Genomic DNA, 24,821 nt, shown 5'->3' with positions numbered 1-24,821 from the left:
AAATGAAAAGAAACTAATCTAGATTTTCATGAATTGCACCACCCAATGCACAGGTTCTGCTGGTAGCTACCGCATTTCAAACAAGTTCTACCTTTTAAAGACATTTAGCAAAATCAAAAATCGTTATAAAAAGCAAGGTCATTAAGGTTGTTTAAGAGTTAACTATCTCTCACCAAACTCTTTAGTTTCTTTAATTTCAAGAATAAAACTTTTGTTAATAGTACAATCACTAAATGAGAAATGCTGTATCTATAATATTTTCACAACAAATTTTATGTGACAGATTGTTATTGATGGATAAAAAAGTAATGTTAATATTAAGTTTATATGAACCAACTTCTACAACTGCTAGTTGATTAAATTAAACTTCCTCTCTTTCTACCCAAAAAAACAAAAATTAATGAAAGAGAACATACTTGGTTAATCATTTAACACGTTATCTCTTCCCTGTGAAATTAACCATTTATCATCCAATCTTTTAGGATATTTGCATTTTTTTTAATTAGGCTTTAGATTCTTTTTCAAAAAAAAAAAAAATGTTGAGAAGAAGATTCTTTTTCAATTTGAATGCTACAGAGCCATTAATAAGTCTTTTAATATATGTGATATGGTCATATAATATAAGTTTACCTTTGTTTTTGTTTTGGTACGTATAATTATATAATTATACGTACCAACGATCATATTTTTTTATATTATTTTTCTGGTAATCCTATAATTTATTTATTTTTTTAATATAGTCTTCTGGTAATCTTCTACCCATGATCATATTTTTAGTATTTTTCTGCTAATTAAAATCAGTGATCATATTAGTTTTATGAATGGTAGGCAATAAGCACTGATGCTGTACATTTATGAAAAGGAGCATGCGGGATGTCTTGCCTCTCATTGGTACTATATAATTTGGAGTTCTTAACCGCTAACACAACAGAAAGTAATAAACTATTGGAAGTTGATCATTAGAAAAATTCAATGGAGATTCTGAAAATCTACGATATGGAAAAAAAAGAAAACCTCATGGCCGGCACAAGTTGTTTTGGGACTGTATTCTGTGCTTAACTTCCAATAGGCTATAGCTTATAGTGTGGGCTATAATCTTTATTTATTATTCTTTCAGAAACAGATCAGCCTGAAATCTTATGAATGTGGGTCATAACCATTTGGGACACAAAAGATTTTGTCGAGTCAGAATTTCTGAAAATACAATTTCAGAAATTCTCTCAAGTCTCTCTCTCTCTCCCCGCCGAACCAATTCATCACCTAAAACCAAAAATTCTTCCTTTTAACTCTTTTAAGTACCACATTTCTCACTTTGCTTCTCCCACTTCTTTATATTTTATTTCACCCACAAATATCAGATTTCCTCAAATCTCATCTTACTCACAAGCAACTAGTTTGTCTTCAATGAGAGAAAATCACCAACTTGCTGTCAAAATGAGGAAGAGATATAGAGATTCAGATTCTCATGGTCATCTTAATTTTAGGCTGTGCACTTCAAAGATGGTTATATCTTATTCTTTTAGTTGTAGATATGATATAATAATATTATAAAAGGTAATGTAAGATTTAAAGGTAATGTCACAGATAGTCCAAAAATTAAAATTTTAAAAAAATCGGATGTCAACTTTCCAACAAGAATTGGAGTTTGGATCACCTATGTTATAATATGTAGTGGACAAATAAACAACAGAAGAGTACAACTAATAGAAGCATGAAGAATTTAACACAATGCACGTTTATAGACACAAATTTTTCTTTTTTTTCCTTTTTCGAGAAGAATATAGACACACAAATTTCATACTTGTTGATGTTGATGTAGCATATTATTAGTGACAAGTAAAAAAAGTTGATGTTAATGGTGGAGTGGGATCAAATGAAAATTAGTTCAAACTTGCAAACTCAATTGGTGTCAAAAATAATTTTTTGTATTTTAAAATTATAAATAGTAGATGGGTTTATGCATTAAATACTAATGGTAATAAATGATATTAAATTAGAGTAAAATTTAGCTGGTATTAAGAACATAGAAAACATACAATCTATTGGTAACTTATTTAAAATATCATATTTAGATTAGTTTTATCTCTCAAAACTCAAATCCCATTAGAAAGATATAGAAGAAGAAGAGAATCATGTTCATAATTTACAAATTTTGCCAGCATAAATAATCAAAAAACGAAATACAAATTTTTATTTTTTGATATAAAAAAAAAAACAATATAACAGTTTTCATAGTTTTTTTTTTTTTTTCCTCTTCTGGTCATCAAGCTATCACTATAATTCGAAACATTCAACCTACTGATTCTCGTGATTCATCAAACTTTAGCTTATTTTGACGTTTCCATCTTTTGCCATTTGAAAAATATCAATAACTCTTATAAAATAATATTGTCTCGCACTACAATATAAAAGAATAGAGTCAACAACATCTTCAAATAGCAATGAAGGGAAGGACCAAAATGACAGCCGACTATAATAAAAAAAATAAAAAAAAAGTTTACTGAAATGACAGTTCACCAAACTTATATAGAGTTTAAATGGTATTTTTGCCCCCATTAAAAAAACTATTGTACGAGGTTTCATCAAACGTCACTATATTGTCTTGTGACAATTTTGTTCTATAAAAGTCCATTATTTTCCCGTAGTAATATACACAAATGCTCATTACACGTCCTCTCTTCATGAAGCAAAACATGTTTTGGAGTAAGGCCCTCTCCAACATTCTAGAGGTGGTGATTCTCGCTTTGTTGATTTTTAGCATCAAACCTCTTGATGCTGCAAGGCCTGTGGATGTCATGTTGTCAAAACTTGGGACAATCAAAGTGTCAGTTTCTAAAGATATTCGACCATCGGTGCTACCTTCTGCCCCCAACTCATGCACTTACATACCTGGAGGTTCTGGACACGGAAACCAAGGTTGCCAGAACTGAATAAAACGGAGCTTTAGTTATGGCCTTGTGGGGGAGTGCTAGTCACTTTTATTCTCATGTAGTAATAAAAAGGCAACATATCTCTACTTGACAAGTGTTTGTATTATGTTATAGTTTCGAATATTAGATTTTCTTTTGGTAGCAGATGATAAAAAAAATGTTACTCTCTTGAAAATGTTATCAGCCAATCAAGAGTATTGTAGTTTAGTAGTATTGTCGAGTTTTTTTTCTTTGCTTCTATGACCTTTCTGCACTGAACCATCATCAAGATACTCCCTAATATACCAAGTTCTGCTGTGTCTTTGATGTGAGCTTTTTGCCACCTTCGATCCCCTTCAGGGTGCATGGCATGTCCTTCTCTTCATTTTCGTGGTATTATAATCCTATTGATTAAATGCTGCTTTGATAAATTTCTTCTTCTTTTTTTCTTTTTTAATTACTTTTTATCGAAATCGTTCGTGTGATCTCTAATTTTCCTTGTGGGGGTTGATTCTTTTCAGTGATACCTAGATTTTGAGGTTGATTATGTCAAGAAAGCTCAAAGGAATAATACAATGAGCCATCCATTTCTAGGTGCAAGTTGAAATGAAAAAAATAATCCGAAGTTGTTTATGTTGGTTTGGGCCTTGGATCATTTACATCTCTCTGAAGAATTCAGTTTCATGAGGGAATAAACCTAAACATAAAATATGGGCATGCATATGAGTGTCCTTGAGAGAGAGCATATAAGATAACATTTGCCAAGGATAACGCTTCAACAGAGTGATCTAATGGAACTCACAGTGTGAGTAGTCCGGTTTCTGGTTGATGTTAGGTAGAGCAGCGGGTTCACAGCTACCATGAATAGTTTGCATTTGGGATGGTTTGTTACACCCAAAATAAAGAGAGAAGGGAGCATTGGGAGTGTAGGTGTTTAGCATATTTCCTAGATCGACATGGGTTAGCTTTGTTTTCTATCATATTTTCAATTTCCTCCATCCCTCCTCGTGAGCTTCAAAGTTGGTTCGATACCCAATTTTATTAATTAAAATAAAATCAATTGGACATATATATGTAACCAATTACACCTCAGATTCTAAATATTTTTGGTTGCGACTCCAAAATTTTGACAGAAGGAATCCATATGTAATGCCCTTAAATTTGTGCCATTAACTGCTTAAAATATTCAATTACTTTTTACCATCTTTTTTCAGTACACTGCCCCTGTGCACAAAGGTCTTAACCAATTGACTTACATTACATGCCTAGCATCGAAACGGCATCGCTTTTGACTTCTTTGAGGTGACCACAGCATCAACAATAATAGTTTGACACCAATGAGGTAAAATTTAGTGGAAAACAAAAACAAAAACGATAGAAAAATGAGATTGAAAATTTCAACTAGGCAATGCCAGTGCAGTAAATTTTAGACGCATATACTATGCTATGAATGATGGTACACCAATGAAAATACCAAATACATTTTGCATATTCGAAAATCATGTTGGAAACATAATTTAGCATCACACTGAATTGGGTATTCCCGTGAAATTTGTTACTTGTAATTGATATTATTGATGCTGCTGTTGTTACCAATGTTGTTGTTATTATTATTATTGGTTCGAATACTCAATTTAATGAATACTCAATTAATTAAAATAGATCTCTCTCTCTCTCTCTCTCTCTCTCTCTCTCTCTCTCTCTCTCTCTCTCTTCTCACTCTCTCTCTCTCTCTCTCTCTCTCTCTCTCTCTCTCTCTCTCTCTCTCTCTCTCGGAGTGTTGCATCAATTCAATCCTTATTGGTTTAGAGAATTCAAAAATTGGTTGGAACTAATTATAAAAAAATGATGCATTTTGTTTATATTATTACTTATTTAAACAAGATACTGATAAATGAATGATTGTTTAATTGTGTAAATTGAAAAAGATGTAACTAATAGCATTAATAATGAAGTTATCATACAATGATTTTAAAATATGAAAACTTGTAAAATGAAAATTTTAAACTTTATGTATTTTAGTATTTGTGTATTTGTTTTTAGGTGACGTTGATATATTCTATTTTTTTATTATTGTTGTTGTTATTAAATTTAAGTTTCTTGATAACACATAGCCACCACTGCACAAACACCAAAACAGTATTCAAAACACTGAGTAAGATGCACACAAATGGTTTGATAAAATTCCTAATTGTTTTGTTTTTATTCTAAACTCAGTTAATTTGTACAATGTTCATGTAGAAAATGATATGTGTAGTTCTTTGACTTCTTTCTATAGTACTTACATGGTCTAATTGCCTAAGAGCAACCACATCAATCCATTTATAGTCTTCTAAAATAGAAAAAAATACAAATTTTACACATTTTGAGCAAAAAAACGCCTACATCAGTGGGTGTAAAAATATGTAAATATTTCCATGAGCTACAGTAACTGTGTATATTTACATGGTTACTGTAGCTCGTTTATCTATTATTTTAATATTATTTCAACTCAATCACTACAACTCAGCACAGCGCCAACCACACAGACCCACCGGAAACCCATCGGAAAAACCCATATGAAAAATCCAACAGAAACCCACATGAAAAACCCACAGGAAAATCCGTTGGATCTGCCCCGATCTACCACTGATCTGCTGCCAATCTGCTCCTCCAGGTTGCTGCCGATTTGCCGCCGCCAAGTTGCTACCGATCTACCACTGTGAGGTTGCTACTGACTGCTGCTGATATGGGTTTGAGATTTGAGTGAGGAAGAGAGTTTAGGGAGAACTAGAAAGTAGAGGTAAAGGACAATTGATAGAGAGAGCCACGGTTGGGACTAAGGGTCATCAAATAGCCCACGGCTCACAGCCTGACCGAGAAACCCAACGGCCCACCGGGCTAATGGGCGGCCTGGCCCGTTGTTATTGAGGCCTATGAGTAACCTACTAGCCTAGTGGGTTAGGCCGTGGGCTAGTTTTTATGCCCATGGGTACTCGGTGGGCTAGCCCAATAGCCCAATCTGTTGCCTAGCCCGTTGGCCTAAACCATTGGTCCAGCCCAATAACTCATAATTCATAACAAAAATATATAGGAAGTGTATGAATGATTGATCTTGAGATATTATAGAGAAATTTTTTAACTCCCTCAATCACTAAGATACTCAAAGTAATTATGCTAAACTTAGTTTACTAAATATATATTTTTCTAGTAGTCTAGCAAATTTGAATTAACCATTTGACTTTTTTTTTATTAAAGATAAAAATAAAAAACTATTTAAAGCCTTAATAAAAAAAAATTTAAATAGGTTTCCGTTAACAAAATAATAAATTAAATAGATTTGACTGTAAAAACATTTGTAATTAAGTATTAAATTCTTTAATTCTTTCATTTAAAAAAAATAGATTGATTATTCCCTTATAAAAAACTGATTCTTTCCTTATAAAAATAATTAAATAATATGCTAACACAAGCCCATGGGTAGCCCATTAGATCCAACCCGATAGCCCAGCTCGCTAAAGACAAAATGGGCATTACCCATGTGCTGAGGTTTTCTCTTTCGGCCCAGCCCGACCTGGCCCGTTAACTAGTTAATAGCCCATTATGCCCAATCCATTGTGCCCATGGGCCAAGTAAAAATGGGTCAAGCTGGCCCGACCCAACCCATTGACAACCCTTAGTTGGGACTTGTGGAGTGGAAAAAAAAATTTAATGAAGAGATATTTATTAATAAAATAATAATAAAAAATATTATTTAAATAAGTTAGAATGTATAATAGATATGCTGATGTGGAAGTTTTGTAAAAGTGGTTTTGTAAAATAGAAAAAAATAGGATATTAGTGTAAAATAAACGGAAAATTTTGGCCGAACTGATGAAGTTGCTCTAAAGGAGTTCAATATCTACGTTGGCCACGGACAATGCTTCATATCATTGAGTTCTTTTTCCTTCAGCTTCATATTGTATCAGGCTTTTTTTTTTTTTTTTTAAAATTTTATTTTTCATATATTTGTGTGAAATGTACTTCTTTTTATCTTTTCAAAAAAAGAAAAAAAAGTACTTTTTTTTACTTCTTTTTATAGAATTGTTTTCTTATATTTAATTTTTGTGTAAAAGTAGGAGCTTTGGCAAGACAAAACAATGAAACATACACCACAATTCACCTTCATTTTTTCGTCTTTTGGCGTGGTAGCTGGTAAGTATTTTTCCCTTTCACTGTGTTTACTATCTTGCATTCTTGCATGTACTTATCTTCTTCTTCTTCTTCTTTTGTTCGATTATCAAAAAAATAAGATGAAATCTTTTACAAACTAGGGTCCTCCAAATGCACTCCTGTTAAAACAAACAATCAAGTTTCACTGACCTCTCAACCTAGAAGCATGGCAACATTAGCCTCGATACTAAAACAGAGTATCAGTACATACATAACATAACTTCAGGAAAACATATATCAGCATTCTTATAGACAGCACGTTAATAATTCAGAATCACACCACCCATTAGTTACCAGTATCTGAGTGAATGCGATACATGCAGCCCTGAAAAACTTGGGTACATTTAATAGCATCATTTTGATTTAAATATTGGGTGATGGCACTAATTTCTGTAATGATCTCATCTAAGAAAATGGATTTGTGCGTTCAAATTATAATAATAACAGAAGTGGGAAAAAAAATCATTAACTAGGGACCTGCAAATGCACAAATAAGATTCGCCAACATTTCAACCTAAAAGTATGGCACCCCTAAGATAAGCATGCGTGCGTATCTAACCTAAGACAAACATATATAATAATTCTTATAGACAGCACAATGCACATTGTTTCCATTTCAAAAATTAAAAGCATCATGCCACCCACAAGCTACCAGTATCTGAGTGAATGTGACATATATACTATATAGATCTGATGAAGCAAACCTTTATTTATTAGACATTGCTGGGATTAGGTAAGGGCTGCGGAGTCAGAATTTCATATCAAGATGGCAAGACTGAAAGGAAAAATAATTGTGACAAAATGTGCCACGTTGGATAGTTGTGATAAAGTGTGCATATTTGTGTGTTGTACTAGCATTATTATTTTTCTCTACTACTAATAATAGATCACTTCAACAATAATAAGTTTAAAATTAAAATTTTTTTTTACAAAATTTTTCACAAAAAAAATGTTAAATCTATATCATTATAAAAAAAAAATGATACAAGTAACATTACTTAAGGCCCATTTGAATTAAAGGGAGAAAAAAAAAGTGAAAAAAAATAAAATAAAATTATCTAAAAATAAATTAATTTTAAGTTAAATTCACTTTACGTTACCCTACTCTACTCACTCCCTTTCAGCCTCACTGCAGACGACTCAAATTGCAATAAGCAATGTCAAAAGGGCTTTTCATTAACAATAGAGAGACTTTCTCATTTGTGAGGGGGCAAAATTGAAATGAAGGAAGAGGGGAGCAAATTGCTTTTAGGCATTATTATATTTATATGGTGTTCACTGTTCAGGGGAAGCTGAGTGAGGGGGGCAATTTTCCCCTCTGGCTCCGAAGGCTACTTTTTTTTTTTTGGTTACCTTTAACTCTATGGTGCCAAGAGAGTAGTAAATCAGGAATATTTTTAGATACTCTAAATATGAAGAAATTGTGTTTTCTGCTCACACATATGTGATGAATTATATCATAAATTTAATCAGTAAACTCAACTATAAATGTAAGAAAAAAAACATCATTTTTTCTACTCTGAGAATATCTAAAAATTACTCAACAAATCAAAGAAGCAACCTTATAAAATATGCACAATGTAATAATTTTATAACTAATCCCTATATATGAGATCTTTTAGAAAGAGACTCATAGAGATCTTTGACATGTCAAAGGATGTCATGTGAACCAAATTTTACATATGCTAGGATTTTTTTTTTTTTTTTTTGAGAAAAAATATGCTAATTGATTAAATTAAACTTCCTCGCTATCTACCAAAAAAAAAAAAAATTAACGAAAGAAAACGTACTTTTTTTTTTTTTTTTGAGAGTCAGAAAGAAAACGTACTTGGTTAATCATTTAATACCTTATCTCCCTGTGAAATTATTCCCTCCTTCACAAGGACAACGATTTTTCTGCTTACGATAAGGGATTAAATGATTTTTAAAAAGATAGAAAACTGGAATTAACCATTTATCATCCAATCTTTTAGGATCTTTTGTATATTAATCTTTTATTAGGCTTTAGATTCTTTCTCAAAAAAAAAAAAAATTTTGAGAAGAAGATTTTTTTTTTTTTTTCAATTTGAATGCTAAAGAGCCATTAATAAGTCTTTTAATATATGTGATATGGACATAAAATATAAGTTTACCTTTGTTTTTGTTTTTGCTTGTGCTTTTTATAATTATACCAATGATCTTATTTTTTTATATTATTTTTCTGGTAATCTTATAGTTTATATATATATATATATATATATATTAGTTTTCTGGTAATCCTCTACCCATGATAATATTTTCAGTATTTTTCGGGTAAATATATTTGTTTTTGGTAATCTTGCATAGTCAATGATCATATTAGTTTTTTATGAATGGTAGGCACCGACGCTGCATGTGTGATTAGGAATGGCGACGGATCAGGTTCGGGCAGGGTTTTTCTATACCCGGACCCGACTCGCGGGCTAAGACCCATGGCCCAGACCCAGCCCGTTAACTAAGCGGGTTTTTTTCCTAGGCCCCATTAAAGGATTGGGCCCAATTCGTGGCCCAACCAAAAAAAAATAAATTTCAGATCCAAACACAAATCCAAACACAATCACAATCACAATCACAAACAAAGAAATTATAAACACAAATTTCATATCTACATTTTCCCTTTCAAAATCACAATCAAAACACAAATTTCAGATCTAGGATTTTCAATTTCCCTTTCAGAAATCATAAACACAAACACAAACACAAATTCACATGATTGAGGCGAACTAAACCCAGGAAAAAAAATAGAAAAAAGAAAAAAAAAATGGAGATAGTGCGAGATTAATGGCGACGGCGAGGACGAAACGGAGTTGAGACTTGAGAGAAACGGGAACGGCGAGGACGAAACTGCCTCCTTCCCTTCTTAAATCTGTCGGAACGGTGAGGATGGTTAGCTCTTTTGGTATCGGTACTTCCATCTGTCAGAAACGGGAGTCCCGCTAGCTCTTGTCTGATGAGTTCATGATGTTCATCACGCTATACATACGGCTTGTGGCTGTGCGTGTGAGATTGCTGAGAGATGAAGAGATGAGAGGCAATGACTGAGAGAGCTGAAGAGATGAGAGGCAGTGACTGAGAGAGCTGAAGAGATGAGAGGCATGAGAGGCTGAAATGAGGAGAGGAATTGAAAGTTTAGGGTTTTAACTATATATATATATATGAGGGTAATTTAGTAATTTTATATATAATATAACTGGGTCTTAACCAGGTCGGGTTTCGGGTTTTTTTGATAAAACCCGGACCCGCTTCGGGTTTTTTTTTAAAAACCCATACCCGACCCTATTCTTTATCGGGCCAGGTAAAATCCGGCCCATTAGGGTTGGGCCGGGCCAGGTATCCGCAGGTCAAATCTAAATTGCCATCCCTATTACGAATGGCAATGGGTCAGGTTTGGGCCGGATTTTTCTATACCCGGACTCAACCCGCGGGCCAAGACCCATGGCCCGGACCTGGCCCGTTAACTAAGCGGGTTTTTTTCCAGGGCTTCAGACCCGCCCTAGTTAGGCCCTGTTAAAGGATTGGGCCCAATTCGTGACCCAACCAAAAAAAAAAAAAATTTAGATCCAAACACAAACATAAACACAAATCCAAACACAATCATAATCACAATCACAAACAAAGAAATCACAAACACAAATTTCAGATCTACATTTTCCCTTTCAAAATCACAATCCAAACACAAATTTCAAATCTATGATTTTCATTTTTCCCTTTCAGAAATCATAAACACAAACACAAACAAAAATTCATATGATTGAGGCGAACTGAACCCTGGAAAAAAAAATAGAAAAAAGAAAAAAAATGGAGACAGTGCGAGATCGGCGACGGCAAGGACGAAACGGAGTTGAGACTTGAGAGAAACAGGAACGGCAAGGACGAAACTGCCTTCTTCCCTTCTTAAATCTGTCGGAACGGCGAGGATGGTTAGCTCCTCTGGTATCGGTACTTCCATCTGTCGAAAACGGGAGTCCCACTAGCTCTTGTCTGATGAGTTCATGATGTTCATCACGCTATACATACGGCTTGTGGCTGTGCGTGTGAGATCGCTGAAAGATGAAGAGATGAGAGGCACTGACTGAGAGAGCTGAAGAGATGAGAGGCGTGAAAGGCTGAAATGAGGAGAGGAATGGAAAGTTTAGAGTTTTAACTATATATATATATGAGGGCAATTTTATATATAATATAACCGGGTCTTAACCGGGTTGGGTTTCGGGTTTTTTTGATAAAACCCGGACTTGACCCGAACCCGCTTCGGGTTTTAAAAAAAAAAACCCATACCCGACCCTATTCTTTATCGGGCCAAGTAAAATCCGGCCCATTAGGGTCGGGCCGGGCCTGGCCGGGTATCCGCGGGTCGAATCTAAATTGCCATCCCTATGTGTGATGTCAAGAACCTCTCATTAATACTATATAATTTGGCAAACACTTCAGCACAACAATCTGGGAAGTTACAGCTACCTCGATCGACAGAAAGTAAGAAACTATTATATAACAAAGATTCTATATGAATATTTAATTTGTTGAGTCAGTGTTGATGAATTATGAATATTTTATTTTTATGTAGTGGACAGGAATAAAAGAAGGGTACAACTAATTGAAACGTGAAGAATTTAATATAATGCATGTTTATAGACACAATTTTTATTTTTTTTCTTTTTTGGGAAGAATATAGACACACAACTTAATTTGTGTCAAAGATAATTTTTTATATTTTAAAATTATAAATAGTAGATGAGTTTATGTATTAAATACTAATAGCAGTAGATGACATCAAATTAGAAGAACATTTAGCTGGTATGTTAAAAATATAGAAAACATGTTATCTATTGGTGAAATATTCAAAATATCAATAAAATAAAAATTTATGTTTTACTCAATATATATTTATATATGTTATACATGTTTTGAATTATGCAAAAAATATGTTATTGATTTTCTAAGCATACCAAACATTAGAAAAATTTTTCCAACTCATTTTCAAGATCACTATTAAATACTGGAAAACAAGATGTTTTTTTTTTTTTAATAATGACTAATTTTTCAAAAAAAATTAATTTAAGTCAAGACAGTCGACTTAGCCTCAGTTTCATGTAACAAATATTACTCAGTGTCACGTACATGACCTTTTCTAGAATATATTGCATTGACAAATCATGTTCTAATATTTGTCCCCTAGGTAGAACAAGATAACTCAAATTGGAAAATGCTACAGTTATAAATTTTTATATTAAAAAAAAGTGACATAGAGACTAGTTAATGATGATAAGTATGTAAGGGGGTGGGCTGTGCTAGTGGTATTGGACTGCCTCTTGCTGCACTAAACCCAAGTTTTCTGGATAAGAGAGTCGGGACTAGCCCAACTTCAGCTTAAGTTGGTTCGGCTTGTGCGCAAACTAGGCCAAATTTGCCAGGGACGTGTTCATGGCAAGTGAAACTGTTTCAGACAAATTGTGGCAGACAGACATAATAATAATAAAATAAACAAAAAATATCTAGCCACTTTAATGGGCAATTGACCGAATAGCTCTTAACATCAATTAAAATAACAACACTATTTGTTTTCCTTTTACAGAAGAGAAGGAAAAAGAATAACAGAGAAACATCAGATGTTTATAATCATGGGTTAATTGGAATACTGGAGGAATTCGACCAAAAATTCAATCCGCGGGAGCAGAGCCACAAAGTGGAGAACGTCCCTCCTCAAAGCAGTCAATCTCTCAGGAAGGAATCCTGCCATAGAGGTTAACAGCCCTGAGGGAAACGGGCCTAAGTGGTTTTCTGCGTAGGTATCTTCGAGTTTTTCTTATAGAGGGCCAGATCTCATGAGGGAGAGAAGAGATTGATCTACCGGTGCATGCCTACCTTTCCAAGTCTTACTATTTCTTTCTTTCTTCTCACTATGTTTTCCTTTTCTATTTCTTTTAAGTTTTCTATTTCCTTCTCTAAATTCCGTTCATCCCTGTCTCCTGTTCACGACAAGACCCTCCTTTTATAGTGCCTGCCGTGACCCAATTTTACTGTTTTAACCCTTAATTCCCTTTGTCTGGTCTGGGTGTACTGGCTAACCATCACTGTGCTGTCTGTGTGTCGCCCTCCATCGCCAGACAAGGAAGAGTATTTTGTTTGCTAGTTTGCTATGGCACCCTTTCCTACCACGGTCTGGGTTATTTCTCTCTCCCTATCCCTCATGGCATGCACCTAATGGTTCCAACTCAGCTTGTTTCTTTTGGGTAGTAAGTCATCCCAGCAGGACACCTCCCCGAAAGAGCCTGAGCCGGAACCATAAAAATAGATTTTTCCCCTCTCCCTACCACCAAACCATGCCCTCTGATCCTCTGACCCTCTGACCTCACCATGCTCTGTATTGGCTGGGTACAGACTGGTGGTGCCTGGGCCTTGCGCGTGCCTTTATTTCATATGTGTCCAAAACTTGCCTGCTGCCCATTCGTCTGCCGTGGTCTGGAGGCTCGCCGTCCATGTTTTTTGACCTCTTATGTGGGCTGTTCTTTGTTTTCCCGCTCCATTCAAGAGCTGGGCTTTGTCTGATGATGGGCCTTACATTTCTTTGGCCCATTCCTTGGTTTCCTTTATTTATTGCAATGTCGTACTGTTATTCCTGCTGTAATAATTTAATCCTGCTAGACCGCTTTTGGACTAGCCGTTTACTCCTTCTCTTAGTGGCTTGGCATGGCCACTGTTTTGCCTTTACTTATGAGCTCCTATGTCCCTTTGGGCTTTCTTTTGGGCATCCTTAGCCCGTTTGCTTTCTTTGGACTTCTTCGGCCCTTTTGCTAATTCCACACTCCCATGGGCTTTTTACTGACTTCATTGGGCTTCCCTGGCCCAATAACCTTATTCTCATCCTTGGGGTTTATGAGTCTGCCATAAACCTCTTACTTTCTTAGTTTGCATTACCTTGGGCCAGCGGCGGCCCTTTCTCGCTTTTCTATCTCATACATTGCCCATGAGATGCTATTTTTTTCTTTCCGGGCTTCTTTGAACCCACTTGCCTCTTCAAGACCCATTTGTTTATCTCTTGGACCCGTGATCCATTATTCCTACCGCTTAGGCCTAATGGTTTTGTTGTCTACTTTGTCAATTCTTTGTTGCCCTTGTTATTGGGCTTTCTTTCTCACAAATGGCCCTCAACAAAGTACAAAAGTAATATAAATGGTAAGTTTAGATGAAAATCAATAAGAATTTACTTTTCAACTGTTAGTAAAAATGTGTTGAGTTTGTAAAAATCTAGTAAAATTAAGTTTGTTGTAGCTATTATGAATAACCGATTTTTGTTTTGAACTGCCTTAACATTCGTCATATCTTAGTATTATTGATATAGATATCCGTTGAATTTTGTTTATAAATCAAGCCATTTGTTCGTTCAACAAAACATACATTTGGAACATACATCATTTCTTGTGTTTGATTAGAAGCCACACATCTTGATTCAAAAAAAAAAAAAAAAAAAGTCTTATTAAGGGAGTTTTAGAAAATAAGATTGAAACTTTAGCTATATAGACTAATTAAGTTAGCATATAACTATTATAGATATTTTTAAAGGAGGGCTTCTCAGTATATTCTAGTAGAGAAAGACTTATGGCACATTTGAGGTAAGAGCTTAAAAAATCTCATCCTTCGACAAATCTAAGTTTTATATGAAATTAAAATATTTTTTATGTGAGTAATTTTGACCAATAATGAGACAATTTAAATATCCAATAAGTTTATGATATAAACAAAGAAGGATTTAGAATTATATTGTGTGCGCCATACTTGTACTTGATATAAACAAATGTACTCGTATTTAGAATTAAACAAAGAGAAGTAATGCTGGCAAGTGGCAGGAGATAAAAATAAAAATAAGAATAAAGCATAAAAAAATAAAAAAGAAGATGAATGGAACACACGTGTAGTTCTTTGCAAATTGACTGCTTTGACCCTATATGTAATAGGCTTATCCTTAGGTACTATTAGCGGCAGAAATTAAAGGAAATATATATTTGAATATATGTGGATTTTTGGTGTGAGATATTAATGAGAAATTATTAGATATTTTTAATTTTTTTTTTAAATTTTATTTTATCGGGTACCATTATAAGTTTTTTTAAATTATTTTATTATTAAGTAAATAGTACTTAAAAAAATGGTTTTAGGCATGGGCAGCTTGATGCATTTAGGGACCTAAGCCGAAAATTGATTATCTTATATTAGATGCAAAATTATTACTAATTAATATGAATTACGTAGAATTATTTCTTTTTTTAGAAATTTTATAGATAGAAAAAGTTTGGCAAAATTTTTCATACTTGTTGATGTGATGGATTGATAATGGTAAGTAAAAAGCGGTGTTAGTAGTAGACTTAGATGAGAATTAGTAAAAGTTTGCTAACTCAACTCTTATTATTATACATTTTTTTTAGAAATGCAACATTCACAATATTTTTTTACAACAAATCCTAGGTTTTAAGTTGCTTTTTGTTTTCTATTTGAAAATATCACTATAATTATTTTTTTGCAATCAATAACAACCTATTACTTAACATTAGTTGTAAAAGTGTTATGAAAAATATTGTAGACGTTACATTTTTCTCTCTTTTTTATTTGTTTTTCATCTGGTAAAAAAATATTATTTTATTTATTGATTATAAATAACCTTATTAGTTAAAATTTGGGGGCCTTTTTTTTACTTGGGGTCTTAGGCGATCACATTTTTTGCTCTAGCTTTCAGCCGGCTCTGGTTTTAGGAGATACTAGTCGCTAACCCGTGCGATGCACGGGATAGTTAGACAAAATTTATACACATTCACTTTTATTGGTACAATCATTTGAAAATAATTCTAACTAATACCCAAATGTAAGAGATACATTGACTTACTATTTAAAATAGTCTTCTGAAGAATTTACACATTGTGCAACTGACTCTTAATTTCTCATCAACAATAAAAACATGGAAATTCAAAACATGGAAAGAAAATAAAAATTACAACAATTAATTTCATTATCTTTCATGCTATACTTTGTAATTGTACGGAATTAAGTCAACTCAATTTAAGTAGTTGTAATAAAATTGGCTTCTACTATTCTCTATTCTATAGAGATATGAACATATTGGATTTCTCAAACAATTACCGGTATTGCAATAAAATGATTTATTATTGAAAATAAGAAACAAAGAAAATCTGTCTATAACTTAAGAAACACAATATACTAAAATTAAAGAGATAAAATTTTTGGAGGACAAAATATTATAGATAATTTTAGAAACAGATTATACGCTTAAAAGGGTTAGTAATTTATAGCACTTACCCCCCACTATTAGTATACAGACACCAAGTGCGATCATTGTAACCCTTTGAAAGAACCTTCCCCAATTGGACCCTATCAAAAAAAAAAAAAAAACACCCAATTAACAAAATTGATCCAAAAGGGTCTAAAATGCACACAAAATCAATTCTAAAAACAAAAATATGAGACAAAGTAATTACTTTCCGCTGCCAATGAAATCGTATTTTGTATTGCTGTTCCAAATTGCAACACTTATCTCTTTAAAGCCTTCAATTAACGAAAACACAAACTTCTTTTGGAATACCGGAGTATTATGACCATCTATACACACACACACACAAAAACAAAATCAGCATAACTCACTATTACTCTATATAAGCCTCAAAAATATAAAGAGAAATTAAAGGGAGTTGAATTTTTACGTTTGGAGAGAGAGAGAGTTTGTAGAAACTGTGGCTTTATATTTTTTTAACTTGAGAGAGGGGTAAGGTTGCTAGGGTTTTGAGGTGTTATAATGTTTTTATTTTTTATTTTTTAAATATTGTGCTGACGTGGGCAGAAACTGTGGCTTTATATTTCTTAACTTGAGAGAGGGGTAAGGTTGCTAGGGTTTTGAGGTGTTATATTGTTTTTATTTTTTAAATATTGTGTTGACGTGAAAAATTGTGGTGTCAGCAGAGGCTTCGGTTTTATATATATATATATATATATATATATAAAAATTAAAAAAAAAGAAAAAGAAAAAAAAAAAAGGAGTGGTATCCCGTAAGTGCCCATGGGCCTTACTTGCACTTGGTTTTGTCCTCCTCTCGAAAGAGAATTAATGCTGGCAGATGGTAGGAGATAAAAATAAAACTAAGAATAAAAAAAAATAAAATAAAAAAGAAGAAGAATGGAACACACGTGTAATCCATTACAAATTGACTTTGAGCCTATATGTAATCTATAGGCTTATCCTTATATATCTGAATTTTTGGTGTGAGCTATTAATGAGAAATTATTAGATATTTTTAGTAGTTTTTCTTTTAGTTGGGTACCATTATAAGTTTTTTTAAATTATTTTATTATTGAGTAAATGATACTTAACAAATTGTTTTAGCCGATATCTAAAGATTTTATAGGAAGTGTTAGGGAGAGATTCTTTTATGGTGAGCTAATTGAGGTAAGCAACTTTATTCTAATTAGTTTTATTTTGCTTATACTACTGTATTTTAACTATAAAAATTATTTATAATTGTTACAATTTTATTTCAATTGTATTACTAATTTAAAGTAAAGAATGAATAATTATCACACATATATTTGAATACTGAATATATGATTTTATATATATGTATTTGAATGTGATATATTTTTGTTTAAATTATGATTTAATATATATGATTTTGGACAATATAACTATGTTTTAACTCTGATACCCAGTCAATGTGGGTTATTCATTTGTACCAAAAGTAGTTTTATCTGGAGTATCACAAGTCTATCATGTTTCTGAACCCAACCAACGGGGGATATACATTTGCACGAAACTAGTTTCTTTTGAATCTGATGCTTAGTCATGAGGATATAGCGTGACCATAGTTATAAATATATAAGATTGTTGAGAATGTGAATATGTTTGAATTTATGAATTATTTTAACTCTATGAAACATATTTAGTTTATTTTTGAAACTCATAGTATATTATAACTTTTGACATATGTGAAATATTTTGATCTCATAAACTTATATTATTTTGTCAATCTATATATTTGTTCAACTACTTGGTATTTGGTAATTTATTGAGTTGTCAACTCAAACCCCCCCCCCCCCCCTCCCTCCAATTTCAAATTGTGAAGAATAGCAAATTTTGGGTGTTTTGATGTTGTGTTGTGCAAAGGTAAGAAGCTTAGTGATTTTGGGATTAGATGGTCTTGTAATAGTCTTTATTTATTGGCCAATTGGCATTATGTATAGGGCCGGCTGAATAGTAAAAGCAATAGATGCAATCGCTTAAGGCCCCAAATAAAAAAAAAGGCCCCCAAATTTTAACCAATAGTGTTATTTATAATTAATAAATAAAATAAATTTTTTATCAAATGAAAAACAAACAAAAAAGAGAGAAAAATGCTACGTCCACAATATTTTTCATAACACTTTTATAACAAATGCTAAATAATAGGTTGTTACAACCTGTTATTGATGGCAAAAAAATAATTATGGTGGTGTTTTCAAATAGAAAACAAGAAGTAACTTAAAACCTTGGATTTGTTGTGAAAAATATTGTGAATGTTGCACTTCTAAAAAATAAAATAATAATAAGAGTTAAGTTAGCAAACTTTTACTAATTTTCATCTAGTTCTACCATTAACCCCACTCTTTTACTTACTACTATCAATCTGCCACATCAACAAGTGTGAACAATTTTGTCAAATTTTTTATGTCAATAAAATTTCTAAAAAAAGAAAAAATTCTATGTTGTTCATGTTAATTAGTAATAATTTTGCATCTAAAACAATATAATCAATTTTTACCTTAGGTCCCTAAATGCATCAAGCCACCCCTGATTATTGACATGAGGTTTGGATTTTATTCCTTTTAAATTATTGGAAATTAATTATTTATAAAGAAATTGTTGAGGTATTTAGGATTTATTTGATGAAATTTTACTTGAGGATAATTTTTAGTTGTTAAGAATGCCTTGCACACTTATACAGTGAAAATTTTATAAGTGTACGGCCGTTGTCACATACCTACCTTTATGGTTGGGTTCAAGACGAGATAAATATTTTATGAAGAATTGAAAAAACTGATAAAAAAGTTGATAATTTTTTTTATTTTTCCAAATTTTTTTTAGATGATTTACCATTACCTGAGCACGCGTTAGTAAAATCTTTTAAAGATATTTTTCTAATTACATGCTGAGCTTTTTGTCAAAACATCAAGTACGATGCCTCTGAGTCTGTCTGGCCGCAACAAGCCTCTGCTCATGGCCATCGAGGGACAGATTTATGACGAGCTCAGCAGGTCTTAATTTCTTCTTCTTCTTCTTCTTCTTTTTTGGTTACTTTGAGCTTCTGTATTTTGTTCTTCTAAGGCTTCATTTTTTTCTTTTCTTTTGGAGTAAAAATAATTAAATAAGTAAAAACTGATTCTCAGGCTTTATTTTGTCTTTTGTTTTGGAGTAAAATACGTAAAACGGAGTTTTAACGTCTGGGTTTTGGTGGCTGATTGTGGTGAGTACTGGGTTGTAGTGATTGTGGGTGGATTTGATGGTTGTGGTTCCGGTGGCAAGTTAGATTAATAGTTGAAATTTTGTTTGGGGACCAAGACTAGAGGATAATATTGATTCATAATATATATATGTACTTATGTATGTATGCCAAACCACTCATCACTACACCAAGAATTTTCAAACATCACTTTTCTAGATTTGTGTCACCAAATGTCACACACATAAACAAATTTATTATTATTTTTTGCTTCAACACATAAACAAATTTGTTAGTTCTAGCATGTGTATGATATTTTTCAAATAAGATTAGTGGGACCATAAATTGGACTACTAAACTTTATGTTGTCATCTTATACTAGTAGTGTTTGTCATATCTAATCTTGTATTCTTCGATTTTTTGAGCAGAAGTTAGTATGAAATTTTAGATAAAATAATGAACAAAGAATCTTAATTGGTTTAATAAATAAAAGGAAAAAAAAACCATAAAAAATAAGATAGATAAATAAAAGTTGAAGTAAAATAGAAATAAAAAATGAGAAGGCGAATTTTGTACCTCTCAAGATTTTAAAACCATTTTCCGTTAGCTTCCACTAAAAGAAAGCTCTTTGTTAAGAAAAAGAGATGATGTGAGAAACTAAGAGCACATGACAACAAAGTTAAGGAGATTAATAGAGTTATATATTGTGAGACCCTGAGAGCACTTGACTAGACGATGAATTGAGTGGCTGTGTAAGTAAAATATGAAAAATGCAAGTTGAAAAAGTAAAAGAAGCTAACAATAAAAGTTGATAAAAATGGTAGGCTTGGGGTAGTGGATTGAGAAATACTATAAAAGAGAAAAAAAAAATTAAAAAGAAGATATATATATATATATATATATTTATATATTTTTGGTTCTCAAAGATGATTTATACCTATGACATTCACTTTTGATATTGCTCTTTATCTTCATATTAAGAAACCAATTAATTTTTTGGTATAAGCAATGATAAAACTCAAAATATTTTATTTTACGATAAGAAACTTTACTAACTAAACTAATTAGAACCGTGGTTTTCAAACATGGACCGATCAATGAACCTTGATTTACATGTTAGTGTTGACTCTATTGAGCAGCTATTCATCGAACCCTATTAGCTTCCTTCTCATCATTCAGGACCCGATTCTCGACTAAAAAATCAATGATTGGGTCCATCCAACATTGTTCAGCTGGCAAAATCACCGCAACATCAACACCAACCGCTCTATCAATACTCCACTCCTCTACAAGTTCCACCCTAATTAACCGAGGTACGTCCTCCGTCATTGACAATGCCAACGTGGCTAGAGAGTCGGCATGTCTATTCTATCCCCGAGGAACCTAAGCAACCTTTGCCATACAAAACTTACTCATGACTTGCTTCACCACCTATAAGTATTGTTTCATTCGAGAATCCCTGGCTTTAAAACTACCCTGCACCTGGCTGACGACCAGCCGAGAATCTAAATAAATCTCTACATCTCGGGCACCCAAATCTAAAACAGTTCTCAACCCAGCGAGTAGGGCTTTGTACTCAGTTTCGTTGTTAGAGGCCCTGAACCCCAACCTAAAAGAATGCTCCAATCGTACACCTTTTGACGTGATAATGACAATCCCGGCACCAGCCCCCATAACGTTCGACGCAACGTCCATTTATACCTTCCACGGGCGACACTCTACATGACAAATCATCTCCCCCTCAATCTTTGGTGAAAACTTTGCGACTAAATCAACAAGAATTTGGCCCTTCACCGAACTCCTTGGCCTGTACCTTATATCAAAGGACCCTAGCCGGGTCCCCCACTTGGCTATCCAGCCCGTGAAATTAAATCTCTTCAATAACGACTGCAAAGGGTACCCAGTTAGGACATAGACAGTATGAGCTTGAAAATAGTGAGGCAATTTCCTAGTAGCATTTACTAGTGCTAGCACTAGCTTCTCAAGGGGTAGGTATTTGGTCTCGGTTTGCTAATGTAGTACACGGGCTACTGCATCCCCCGGTCCCTTAAAAGCACGGCACTCACGGCATGATCAGACATCGAGAGGTACATGAACAAGTCCTCCCCGGGTTCTGGGGCGACTAGCATGGGTGTCCGCGTCAGATATTCCTTTAAGTCTTAGAAAGCTTTTTCACACTCCTCATTCCATTGAAATCCCTTCCATTTCTTCAGAAGTTGGTAGAAAGGGTAGCAGCGATCAGCAAATTTAGAAATGAACCGGTTAAGGGCAGCTAACATCCTGGTCAAGATCTGTACCTCCTTCAGATTGCTTGGGGGCTTAAGGCGCTGCACGACATCAATTTGATCGGGGTTGACCACTATCCCACGGCTGGTGATTAGATAACCAAGGAACTTGCCAGCTCTTACTCCAAAGGCGCATTTGTCCGCGTTAAGGCGTAGCTTATGTTGTTGAAGTACTTCGAATACACCTTGAAAATCCTCTATATGCTGTGCCTCCTGCTTGCTTTTTACCACCATGTCGTCGATATATACCTCAACCGTATGCCCAATCTTGTCTCGAAACATTCTAGTTATCATTCGCTGATATGTTGCCCCGGCATGCTTCAGCCCGAAGGGCATCACGATGTAGTAGTAGTTTGCATCCGGGGAGATGAATGCCATCTTTTCCTGACCCTCGGCAGCTAATGCAATCTAATGGTAGCCCTGAAAGACATCTAGAAAACTCATTCTTGGGTGCCTATAGGTAGCATCTACCAATTGATCTATCTTCGACATAGGGAATGGGTCCTTGGGGCATGTTCGGTTCAAATCCGTGAAATCTACACAGACTCTCCATTTGTCATTCTTCTTTCTAACCACCACAGTATTTGCTAGCCAATTTGGGAAGAAGATTTCCTTTATTGCCCCGGCCTCTTTCAACTTCCCGACCTCTTGCCTTAGTGCCTCGACGTGTTCCTTGGCCGACCTTCTCGGCTTTTGCTTTTTTGGAGGGAATGACGGGTCTACATTGAGCTTGTGGATGATGAACTCGAGATTAACCCTAGGCACCTCATACGGGCTCCATGCAAATACATCTACGTTCCGCATCAGAAATAACAACATCTCTACCTTATCCTCATTCGTCATACACTCCCCTACCTGAAAATACCGGTCAACATCTGGTAGTATCTTTTCTCTGATTAATTGTTCAGCACAAGTAGCCCCCATTCCCTCCTGAGGATTCTGTAATTGCTATGAAGGGGTTTCTATGACGCTTTCCTTTTGCTTGGGCCTGCTCATTCTTCCTATTAACTACAGCCACCAGGCATTGCCTGGCCGCTTGCTGGCTCCCCCTTACCACAATCACACTTTGCTTGGCAGGAAATTTGATCTTTACATGCAAGGTGGACGAAACAGCCCCCATTGCGTGGATCCACGGCTGCCCCAGAATTGCTATGTATGGAGAAAACGAATTGACCACTATGAATGCTACCATCACCTTCTTACCTTCCATATTTACTGGAAGAGAAATTTGTCCCTCAGGAGCGACCACCCTGCCATCGAACCCAACCAATGATGTATCATACTTTGATAAGTCTCGGTTTTTCAACCTGAGCCCATTGAATAGGTCTGGATACATTACATTAATCTCACTCCCTTGGTCTACCATCACTCTTTTGACCAAGAAACTACTTATCCGGGCCATTATTACCAACGCATCATCGTGTGGCTGGACCGTTCCCTCTAAATCGTCATCACCAAAAGCGATGGGCTCCCGTCTAATCTTCATCTTTTTCTTGGGTGATTGCTCTCCTATGCAGTTTCCCATGGATACTACGGTCAGTACTCCTCTTCTAGCTATAACCGGACCCCTCGGGGCAGCGTGGATGACTTCAATCACTCCCAATAGTGGTGGGAGAGGATTTCCCCTTTGCTGAGCACCCTGGCCGGTACCTTGATTTCCGGCATCCACCACAAACTCCTTCAAATGTCCTGCCTTCACTAGCTACCCTAGATGATCTTTCAATACCCGACATTACTCAGTGGTATGACCCTTATCCTTGTGATACGTACAATACAAGTTTTGGCTTCTCCGAGATAGGTCACCCCCCATCTTGTTCGGCCATCTAAAATGCGGTTCCTTTTTAATCTGGTCTACGATTTTGTGCACCGGCTCTTTGAACATCACATTCACCTCTCCCATTTGTACTTCCGGTTTTTGTATTCTTAGATCCTTTCGGGCCCGGGGCAAAAATCCGGGCTGCCAAGGATGATTCACTAGCGGGATCTTACCCTTACTCTGCAGCCGATCGTCTTCAAGACGTTTTTACTCCTCAATGCGCCTCATTAGCTGTCTCATACTTTCGGGAGGCTTCTTCGTCAGTGATTCCCGTAGTCCGGAGTCCTCGGGGAGCCCCATCCTAAAGGTGTTCACCGCAATCTTTTCGTTGCCTTCACCTATCTTATTGTAAAACTCCCAATACCGGCTGGTATAACTGCGAAGGGTTTCCTCAACCCTCATTTTCATAGAAAGCAACACGTCCACCGGTTGCGGTACCTGGCTGCAGGTCACAAACCGAACACCAAATTCTTGGATTAGTTCAGCGAAACTGTGAATGGAACCCTTCCGTAACCCATTAAACCATTTCAATGCTGTGGGCCCAAGGTTTGAGGGAAATACCTTACACATTAGCGCATCATTATGAGTATGCAGAGACATCATTTGGATGTAGTGGCTGTTATTCTCCACCGGGTCTGTTTTCCAATCATAGGAATTAAATGGTGGTCGGGTGAACCTATTTGGCATTGGGGCCCGTTCAATGTCATCTGAGAATGGTGACCGAGCAGCTTTTCTTAAGGCGCGGCTCATAGCATCCATGGCTGCATTACGGGGTTACCACTCTTCGGGGGAATCCGAACCCCGACCTTCATACTCTCGTGAACGTGTACGTTCCCGATGCTGACAGGACTCTCGTGAGTGTGAACGGTCCCGACGTTGATGGGAACCGGACTGATCGAACCCAATAACATAATGATCTCCTCCACTCATAGACCCCCCTGCTTGGTTATCTTGACCCCTTCTTCGGTGTCTGCCCCTTGCCTCCAACTCTAAATCTCTTATGAGTCTACGCAACCGCTCAAGCTCCTCATCTCTTTCATCCAATTACCTGTGCCTCGAAGCATCCAATACTGCCCGGTTCATTTGGTACGACTTCTCTCCAAGGCCAAATTGCTCTTCCTCATGTTCATGC

At 35.0% G+C, this 24,821-nt stretch overlaps 2 protein-coding genes across 2 annotated transcripts; both read right to left on the bottom strand.

Annotated features, from left to right (window-relative positions):
- Positions 1-22,777: 22,777 nt before the first annotated feature.
- LOC115949699 lies at positions 22,778-23,398 on the bottom strand. Its single transcript, XM_031066987.1, has one exon. It carries the CDS (start codon positions 23,396-23,398, stop codon positions 22,778-22,780), a length of 621 nt encoding a protein of 206 aa, XP_030922847.1.
- Positions 23,399-23,896: 498 nt separating this feature from the next.
- LOC115949698 lies at positions 23,897-24,448 on the bottom strand. Its single transcript, XM_031066986.1, has one exon. The coding sequence runs from the start codon at positions 24,446-24,448 to the stop codon at positions 23,897-23,899; it is 552 nt and encodes a 183-aa protein (XP_030922846.1).
- Between the last annotated feature and the right edge of the window lie 373 nt (positions 24,449-24,821).

Source organism: Quercus lobata, chromosome 6, assembly GCF_001633185.2.
Source record: "Quercus lobata isolate SW786 chromosome 6, ValleyOak3.0 Primary Assembly, whole genome shotgun sequence".
Taxonomy (NCBI): Eukaryota; Viridiplantae; Streptophyta; class Magnoliopsida; order Fagales; family Fagaceae; genus Quercus; species Quercus lobata.
Note: the sequence above shows the minus strand (reverse complement) of the source record. Positions and strands in the feature narration are given on the sequence as shown.